This window comes from Myotis brandtii, unplaced genomic scaffold (genome assembly GCF_000412655.1).
Source record: "Myotis brandtii unplaced genomic scaffold, ASM41265v1 scaffold143, whole genome shotgun sequence".
Classification (NCBI taxonomy): domain Eukaryota; kingdom Metazoa; phylum Chordata; class Mammalia; order Chiroptera; family Vespertilionidae; genus Myotis; species Myotis brandtii.
In genome coordinates this window covers 3,819,989-3,830,072 of record NW_005355115.1, presented here as the reverse complement: position 1 = coordinate 3,830,072, position 10,084 = coordinate 3,819,989, and the positions used below count along the sequence as shown (strand labels likewise).

The 10,084-nt window shown below is 46.9% G+C and overlaps 2 protein-coding genes across 2 annotated transcripts in view; one reads left to right on the top strand and one right to left on the bottom strand.

Moving 5' to 3' along the window:
* Nucleotides 1-1,452, bottom strand: part of GTPBP2 (GTP binding protein 2) — a 40,328-nt gene extending 38,876 nt beyond the window's left edge. The window contains exon 1 of the mRNA XM_005860971.2: nt 1,211-1,452. Coding sequence (XP_005861033.1) covers nt 1,211-1,252 — 42 coding nt within the window. The 5' untranslated portion in view covers nt 1,253-1,452. The remainder of the gene's footprint in view (nt 1-1,210) is intronic.
* Nucleotides 1,453-7,766: 6,314 nt separating this feature from the next.
* The window catches only part of MAD2L1BP (MAD2L1 binding protein), an 11,319-nt gene continuing 9,001 nt past the window's right edge, over nt 7,767-10,084 (top strand). The window contains exons 1-2 of the mRNA XM_005860970.2: nt 7,767-8,400; nt 8,924-9,189. Coding sequence (XP_005861032.1) covers nt 8,355-8,400; nt 8,924-9,189 — 312 coding nt within the window. The 5' untranslated portion in view covers nt 7,767-8,354. The remainder of the gene's footprint in view (nt 8,401-8,923; nt 9,190-10,084) is intronic.

Sequence of the window (10,084 nt, the reverse complement as noted above, 5' to 3'; positions counted from 1 at the left end):
GGCCAGCCAGAGGGGAGCGGGGTGGGGCCCTGCCCAGGCCACGCCCCCACCCGTCTCCGGCTCTAGGCGCGTCAGAAACAGCCGCGGTGCACCACGGGATATCGAGTCCTCAAGCCGGAGAGCTTCCTCCAAAGAGGTCGCCGCCATCCTACAACTCCCAGGAAGCATCGCGGCGCAGGGGCCGCAGGTGGCTTCGGGGCGTAGACCAGGAGCGCGCCTTTGCGCGCAAAGGTCTAAGGGAGCTGTAGTCGGTTCCCAGTCTCCGCGCTCTGAACGGGTCTTTATCTAAGAAGGCCTTGGGGTGGGGGGTCACCGGAGGGCGTACTTCGGAATCCAGCTTGGAGGACACTCCTAGGTGTGGCCCCTTAGCGCGGTCCCAGGCAACAGGTTTTAGACCTGGAGAGTTGCAAATGCACGGCGACTGGTCCCTCCAGCCTGCTGGCTCCGCCCCGCCTCTGTTTCTTCCCCGATGGTCGGCGTGCCGTCGGGGTGAGTCAGGGCGAATGCCAGGGCGGAGGCGGGTGATGGTTAGCCTAATTATGGCTGTTATTGTTACGATGATTATGCCGCCTTTACACAGCAGTCACTGCTTTATTACCGGGCTGGCACCCTCCGGGGGCCGGTTTTAGCAGCCCAAGACACCAAGGTAGCGCCAACAGGAGGCCCGAACCCATAAACCAGCCTTGCTGCCCGAGGGTTACAAGGATGCCCGCCGCGAGTATTGCCCCTCCTTCTTGTTTTGAAGCAGAACCAATCGGGGAGAACCGAGTTTAGTTTTAAAACATTCAGGGCTATAGGAGGGGCGGGCTCGGGTTACCTCGACCACATCGAGGGCGGGGACGTGGCCGAGAATAGAAACTTGGCCGAGGGCCCCAGAGGATTGCTGACTTTTGACTTTCTTGCCAAGTCATCCCTCTTGCTCTTTAGAGCTCTGGCAGCCAGCGAAGAGTAAACATTTAGCGACATAAGCCAGTGTGCAAGACACTAGAAAAGCAGAGTGGAGAAGCAATTAGTGTTGCTGGGTTGGGAGTCAGGACGCCAGGGTTCAATTCCGAGCCCCTGGCTCTCTCATGACTCACCATTCATTGTATGTCCACTTCCCTTCTCTTCACAAACAGTGAGATGCTCACAGGCAGCCAAGAAATAAAACAGCCCACCCCTCCAGACCTCAGTTTAACCTGGAAAATTAGAAGCAGCAACAGTGGCTTACCTCTGGTGATCCTCTTAGGGGTTCAGACGTGGTAGAATCCATGGCTTCACCCCAAGACCACAAGGAGGGTGGCAGATTACTAATTAGAGTTGCTGCCCACCTGGCATAACTCCCCCAAACAGTGGGAGCTGACAGGCGAAAATCTGCAAAAGACCTTAGCCAACCCAGCCAATTATGTGGTCTTCAGTGGTTGAAAGCACATTTGACTTCTCAACCCTGTTCAGCTAAAGGAAGTTTATACTGCAGAAGTCAACCTTAGCCAGAGAAACTGCTACGTAGAGGCCGAGACCCAAAAACTCAGTGACAGATCTCAAGAAGGATGGGGATTGGAAGGGAGAGCTAAGGCCATTCCCATTTTCTCACCAGCAGCAGCTCTGGGCTCATGATAACCAGGGCCTGCTGCGCTTGCCTGATAACACTTGTCTTCTCATCTTCGTGGATCTTTCAACTACTCCAACACACAGTCTCACTTTACCCATCCCAATACCCTTGTCTCCTAAGTGGAGAACTTTTGAGAGTTGGGAGAGGATAACTAATTTTGATATCCCATTCTTTTAAAAAAATTTATTATTTATTTGTTTGTTTTTCAATATCATCTTTTTTTTTATCCTCACCCGAGGGTATTTTCCATTGATTTTTTAGAGAGTGGAAGAGAGAGAGAAAGAGAGAAATATGGATGTGAGAGAAACATGGATTGGTTGCCTCCTGCACTTGCCCTGGAGCCTGTAATTGAGGTATGTGCCCTTGACCGGAATCGAACCCAGGACCCTTCAGTCCCCAGGCTGACGCTCTATCCACTGAGCCAAACTGGCTAGGGCAATATCCCATTCTTGAACAACCTGGCTTACCACAGATAGGAGTGAAGGCTGCCAGAGAAGTAGGCTGAATACAGATGTCTGTCCAGGAAGGGATCAGGGTCCTGGGAGAAGGAAGGTGCTATGTGTTTAGTTTCCTGGAGGAATTACTTGTGAGATGCTTATGATGTGGTTGACTGGGATATATATGTATACACACACACATACACTTTTTTTTTCTGGGATGTAATTAGTCATTCTGTGTATAGTGCTTTTACATAAGATTTTAATTTTTTGGAATTTATCTTTATGTAGGATGTGTGGTAGGAACTAATTTGATATTCCCCCCTCTAATTGGATAGGAATTTGTCTCAAGTTATTTGCTTTTTGTCGTTGTTAATCCTTACCCGAGGGTATTTTTCCATTGATTTTTTTAGAGAGAATAGAAGGGAGGGGGAGAGACAGAGAGAAAGAAACATCCATGTGAGAGAGACACATTGATCGGTTGCCTCCCACATGGTCCCTGACAAGGGCCAGGGACCAGGGGTGGGCAAACTTTTTGACTCGAGGGCCACAATGGGTTCTTAAACTGGACCGGAGGGCCGGAACAAAAGCATGGATGGAGTGTTTGTGTGAACTAATATAAATTCAAAGTAAACATCATTACATAAAAGGGTACGGTCTTTTTTTTTTTTAGTTTTATTCATTTCAAACGGGCCGGATCTGGCCCGCGGGCCGTAGTTTGCCCACGGCTGGATTGAGACTGTAACCAAGGTCTGTGCTCTTGACTGTAATTGAACCTGGGGCCCTTCAGCCCATGGGTTGTTACACTATCCACTGAGCCAACTGGCCAGGGCTCAAGTTATTTGCTTTGAAAAGTCACCCTCATAATATAGTAAGATTTATATATACATGGATCTGTTTATGGACTCTCTTCTGTTTTATAATTTGTTTGTTTATTCCTGAGTCAATACCACAGTATTTTAATAATTGTAGTTTTATAGTATGTTTTTAAAAAATATTTTTATTGATTTCAGAGAGGGAGAGGGAGAGAGTTAGAAACATCAATGATGAGAGAGAATCATTGATTGGCTGCCTCCTGCATGCTCCATACTGGGGGATCAAACTGGCAACCTGGGCATGTGTCCTGACTGGGAATCGAATCGTGACCTCCTAGTTCATAGCTTGATGCTCAATCACTGAGCCATGCCAGCTGGGCTATAGTATTTTATTTTTTAAGTGATTAACATTTTTTAAACTGGTGTTTATTTTGTAAGTAAAATGCTCAAGAAACTTTAAAAAGTTCTAAAGGCCTAGAGATAACCAGGTTTCAGATAAGATTATAGGCAGGTGCTGACTGTTGGTTTCTTGGTTGCTAACGCCTAAATTTCATTGTGCTCAATTCTGCACTTCCATGATTCTTCTAGTTGAGGAGTGGTGAATTTCTCCGACTTTCAGCATACATCAACATTTACCACAATAAGAATGATAAGAAAAACAGTGGCAATATCCATCATTGTCATTGCAAAGGGAAACATTTTATAACCCAGGGAGAAACTTGCCACAGCAAATCCAAAAATCAAAATCATTAATCCAGTAAACAAGAAAAAGTATCATTTACAGAATCTATTTGGACACTTTCCTTGGATTATTCTCTGCAACCAAGTCTGCTGACTATAAACTTGAGATGTTGAATCATGATGAGTTTAATCTTGTATTTTTTAAAAATCTTTCCTGTTGATATGTGCACCCATATGTTCATAGCAGCACAATTCACCATAGCTAAGATCTGGAAACAGCCTAAGTGCCCATCAGTAGATGAATGGATTAGAAAACTGTGGTACATCTACACGATGGAATACTATGCTGCTGTAAAAAAGAAGGAACTCTTACAATTTGCAACGGCATGGATGGAGCTGGAGAGCATTATGCTAAGTGAAATAAGCCAGTCAATGAAGGAAAAATACCACATGATCTCACTCATTCATGGATAATAAAGACCATTACAAACTTTTGAACAATAATAGATACAGAGGCAGAGCTGCCTCAAACTGATTGTCAAACTGCAGCGGGAAGGCCAGAGAGGGTTGGGGGGCAGAAGGGACCCCCTCCACCCTTCCCCTGCGGCCCACCCCAGGCCTTCACCACCCTATTGTCTGTGTCCATGGGTTATGCGTCCAAGTTCTTTGGTTGATCACCCCCCACCCGCCTTGTCTCAGAGATTCCACACTCAGTTTCAAGCTTCCTTGCCTCTGGATCCACTCTGTTCATCAGTTTATTTTGTTACTTAGATTCCACATATGAGTGAGATCATGTGATACTTGTCTTTCTCTGACTGACCTATTTCACTTAGCATAATACTCTCCAGGTCCCTCCATGCTTTCTCAAATGGTAAGAGATCCTTATTTTCTACTACTCCATCATATCCCATGGTGTAAATGTACCACAGCTTTTTTTCTCCACTCGTTTATTGATGGGCACTTGGGCTGTTTCCAGATACTAGCCATTGTAAACTGTGCTGCTATGAACATAGGGGTGCATCCATTCTTTCTGATTGGTGTTTCAGGTCTCTTAGGATATATTACTAGAAGTGGGGTCCCTGGGTCAAATGACAGTTCTGTATTTAATCTTTTGAGGAAACTTCATACTGTTTTCCATAATGGCTGCAGCAGTCTGCATTCCCACCAGCAGTGTACTAGGTTTCCCTTTTCTCCGCATCCTCGCCCTACTTGACATTTGTTGATGGTAGCCATTCTGACAGGTGTGAGGTGATACCTCATTGTCATTTTAATTTGCATCTCTCTGATGATCAATGACTTTGAGCATTTTTTCATACCTCCTGGCCATCTATATGTCCACTTTGGAGAAGTGTCTATTTAGGTCCTTTGTCCATTTTTTAATTTGATTGTCTTCTTTTGTTAAGTTGTATGAGTTCTTTATATATATTTTTTATATTAACTCTTTATCAGATGTATCATTGCCAAATATATTCTCCCACGGCTCTTTTTGTCTTGTTGATGGCTTCTCTTGCTGTGCAATAGCTTTTTATTTTGATGTAGTCCCATGTGTTTATTTTCTCCTTAGTTTCCTTTGCCCTAGGACAGTGGTCGGCAAACTGTGGCTTGCGAGCCACATGCGGCTCTTTGGCCCCTTGAGGGTGGCCACGAAGTTTCAATCGCACTGTACGTGCGCACCTGCACGTGGTATTTTGTGGAAGAGCCACACTCAAGGGGCCGCAGTTTGCCGACCACTGCCCTAGGAGATGTATCCATAAACATATTGCTACGAGAGATGTCTGAGATTTTGCTGCCTATGGTTTCATCTAGAATTTTTATGGTTTTCTGACTTACATTTAAATCTTTTATCCATTTTGAATTTATTCTTGTATATAGTGTAAGTTGGTGGTCTAGTTTCATTTTTTTGCATGTATCTAATTTTCCCAACACTGTTTATTGAAGAAACTGTCTTGACTCCATTGTATGCTCTTGCCTCCTTTGTCAAATACTAATTAAATGTAATGGCTTGGGTCGATTTCTGGGGGTCTCTGTTCTGTCCCATTGATCTATATGCCTGTTCTTGTGCCAGTACCAGGCTGTTTTGATTAAGGTGGCTTTGTAGTATAACTTGATATCTGGTATTGTGATTCCTCCAACTTTGTTTTTCTTTCTCAAGATTGCTGCAGGTATTCAGGGTCTTTTTTGGTTCCATATAAATTTTTGGAGTATTTGTTCTAGATCTGTGAAATATGCTGTTGGTATTTTAATAGGGATCACATTGAATCTTATCTTGTATTTAATGCAGCTCTTGAACAACCAGAAAAGTCAAACTCCTTTCAAGATGAGATGCCAAACACAGCTCTTTGTGTGTCTTTTATAGGAGATAGGACCTTGTTTGGATAATTGCAACCTGGGTTCTCATGGAAGGTCATTTTCACCCATCAGCATAGCTTTCTCTCAATCCAATGACATAAGATCGATTAACATTTTTAAATTGATTTCAGAGAGGAAGGGAGAGGGAGAGAAATAGAAACATCAATGAGTGAGAATCATCCATTGGCTGCCTCCAGCATGCCCCCTACTGGGGATCAAGCCTGAAACCCAGGCATGTGCCCTGACCGGGAATCAAATCAGGACCTCCTGATTCATGGGTCGACACTCAACCACTGAGTTATACCAGTCGGGTCTTTTATAGTATGTTTTGATCTCTGGTACGTACTTCCGGAAACACAACCTTTCTTGGCCTCTGTGACTTGACACGTCTATTTCTATTTATACTTCTCTGGCAACTCCTCAGTCAGAGAGAGAAATATGGATGAGAGAAAATGATTGATTGGTTGCCTCCTGCAAGCCCCCTACTGGGGACTCAAGCCTGCAACCCAGGCATGTGCCCTTGTCTGGAATTGAACCTGGGACCCTTCAGTTCGCAGGCTGACACTCTATCCACTAAACCAAACTGGCTAGGACTTTTTTATTTTTAATACAGATTTTTTTTTATTGACTTCAGAGAGGAAGGAAGGAAGGAGAGAGAGAGAGAGAGAGAGAGAGAGAGAGAGAGAGAGAGAGAGAAAGAGAAACATTGATTGGCTGCCTCCTGCATGCCCCCTACTGGGGATCGAGCCTGCAAACTGGGCATGTGCCCTTGACTGGAATCGAACCCGGGATCCTTCAGTCCGCAGGCTGACACTCTATCCACTGAGGAAAACCAGCTAGGGCTCCCTGGGTGATCTTATCCAATCCCATGCTGATGACACTCAAATACTTATCTCTATTCCTAAATATCTGTTCAATGAAACGGCAAACTCAACCTATCAAAAACTGAACTCATCTTTTCTCCTTATCCACACCTCCAAAAAACTGATCCTACCTGTGTTCTTTTTTTAAAAAAATAGTTTAAAAAATATTTTTAAATTGATTTCAGAAAGGAAGGTAGAGGGAGAGAGAGAAACATCAATGATGAAAGAGAATCATTGATCAGCTGCCTTCTGCACGCCCCACACTGGGGATGGATCTGCAACCTGGGCATGTGTCCTGACCCAGAATCGAACCATGACCTCCTGGTTCATAGGTTGACACTCAACCACTGAGTCATGGTCGGCTGGGCTACTCTAGTGTTCTTTCGTTGAATGACACAACTGGCCCTAGAGATGCTGACGTGAAAAACCTGCTTGTCTTCTTGAAAGCCACTCCCTAGCCCTCCTCTTCTTCCTGGGATCAACCACCAAGTAATGCTCATTGGACCTCCTAAGTCTCTCTCTAGAGTTCACCCAGTTCTCTCCACCGACTGTGACCACTCAGCTCAGGCCTCTTTCACCATGCAGTTGGGTAACTGTAGTTGCTAGCTCTAACTGGCATCCCTGCCTCCTCTCTTATCCTACCTGTAATCTAATCTCTACACTACAGCCAGTGTAGAGATTAAATTTACGTTTAATGCTACTCCCCTACTTAAACCTTTCAAAGGTTCTCCATCACTTACAGGATCAAGTTCAAACCTGGGTTATAAAGCCTTACCAAGATCTGGCTCCTGTTTGTCCACCACAGCCTTAACTCTTTATAACCTGATTTTTTTTTTAATTCCTCCTCCAAGGACATTTTTTTTTCTTCATTGATTCCAGAGAGAGAGAGCAAGGGAGAGGGAGAGAGAAATATCGATTTGTTGCCTCACACACGTGCCCCCACCGCTCATCGAACCTACAACCTGGGTATGTGCCCTGAGCCGGAATTGAACCTGCAACCCTTCGGTGCACGGGGCGGCGCTCTAACCACTGAGCGCACCATCCAGGGCCTGAATTCTTTTCATTCCTTGAATAGAGGATGTTCTTGTCTCCAACGTTCTCCAAGATGACTAGGTCCTCCTCCTTAACTTTATTCACCCCACAGGTCAGTTTCTTGGGCATATTGTCTCTGGACTACCCCTTGCTTCACACCTCGTCTAGGTTAGGTGTCCCTGTCCTTCACCTCCGCAGCCAGTGTGCTGTATGATTCATGGCGTTGCATTGTCTGTAGGCAGTGAGCCTCTGGAGCACAGCCTCCGCCTCGGTCTGGTTTGCCACGGAGCGTCCAGCACCTAGGACAGGGCTTGGCACCAAGTAGGCGCACAATGAATAGTGGACGCGGGGGGAGGAGGGTGCGTGCGGGCCGGTGTCCTCTGGGAGGCAGCGCTCCGCGGCGGAGACCGGTGCGAGGGTGTGAGGGAGGGAGCGCAAGGCTCAAGTCCCACCCCAGCACAGTCGGCACCGTACTGCTGTGGCGCCGCGTCGGCTTCCGGCCCAACCTGCCGGAAGTGGAAGCACAGGCTTCCCATAATGCCTCGCGGCGCGCCTATTCAAACCGCACGGCGGAGAGGAGGTCGCGATGGCAGCTCCGGAGCCGGAAGTGCGGTCCTTGACCGCAGCCCCAGGTAAGGCAGGTGGTCCGGATCCCGGGATGCTTGGGGGACCAGTTTGCTCCCCGCCGCCGCCCCCTCCCGTCATGTGTCCCTGGCCCCTTCTCTGGCCTGTCTTCCCTTTCCCTGTCCGCATTTCTGGTTTTCCCTCCCGGCTCTGGCTCGGCCAGAGTGACTGCCAGCGCCCCACGGCCCCGATCCCATTGGTTCACCCCACTCTGCCTTCATCTCGGTGGGCGGCGTTCTGGAGCCCGCTGGATTACACGTTCTTTCAGTTCAGATCCGGGCCGCCGCTGTCTGAGTCAGCGTCAGTCCCCGGCTTCGGAGTTGCGCCCCCGCCCCGCGTTCTCACCAGCCCGCCGTCACTTACATCACTTTAGGCGACTGGGATTAGGAATCGTCCCACCTCCACCCACACTGGAGTTGGCGAAGGGAATGTGCATGTGTCGGGGTTGGGGTGGCTAACGGGACGAGAAGGCTGGCTTTGGCCTTTGAGTTTGTAACTTTTCTCTTTCTTGTCCCTCTGCGCGCCCGCCAGGTTTGGAGTGGTATGAGGAGGCGGAGGACACCCACGCCCCCCACATAGAACTCCTGGACACGACCGCCGCCCAGGAGCTTCCCAGCCGCTCCGAGTCTTTTCGCCCCCGCCATGGCCTGGTGCCCGTGGTGTTCCCCGGGCCTGTCAGCCAGGACGGCTGCTGTCAGTTTACGTGTGAATTTCTAAAGCATGTCATGTACCAGCGCCTGCAACTCCCTCTGCCCTACGAGCAGCTGAAGCACTTCTACCGACAGTCTTCTCCCCAGGTGGGCACAGGCTCTCCGAGAGAGCTGGTGGGGAGACTTCATGGCTGTTCCATGGGAGGAAAGTTCAAAAGGTCTAAGGAATCTGCAGGATGTGTCAGCTTAAGCAGCTGGGAGGAATGTGTTTCATCCCGTGGTTTCAGTCACTTCGATCGTCTAGCCCTCCCCACTTTTTTTCTTGTTTTCTTTTCCCGAAACCCTTATTGTGCTACATTTGGACTTCATGGATTGACCCTTTAATTTTAATGTCTTTTCTCTCCAAATTTTTATTTTTGTCTCTTTGTTTTTATGTTCTACTTTCTGGGGGACTTCTTTGACTATTTTATTTATTTAAAAATATATTTTATTGATTTCAGAGAGGAAGGGAGAGGGAGAGATAGAAACATCGATGATGAGAGAGAATCATTGATTGGCTGCCTCCTGCATGCCCCCTACTGGGGTTTTAGCGTGCAACTCTGGCATGTGCCCTGACTGGGAATCAAACTGTGACCTCCTAGTTCAGTGATGGCGAACCTTTTGAGCTCGGCGTGTCAGCATTTTGAAAAACCCTAACTTAACTCTGGTGCCGTGTCACATATAGAAATTTTTTGATATTTGCAACCATAGTAAAACAAAGACTTATATTTTTGATATTTATTTTATATATTTAAATGCCATTTAACAAAGAAAAATCAACCAAAAAAATGAGTTCACGTGTCACCTCTGACACGCGTGTCATAGGCTCGCCATCACTGTTAGAGGCTGCCCACATTCCTTGCCACATGGCCCCTTCCACCTTCAAGCAAACAGCACCGAATCAAATCCTTCTTGTGCTTGGATTTCTGACTTCTCTGGCTGTGATCTCTCTCTCTCTCTCTCTCTCTCTCTATATATATATATATATATATATAAATTGATG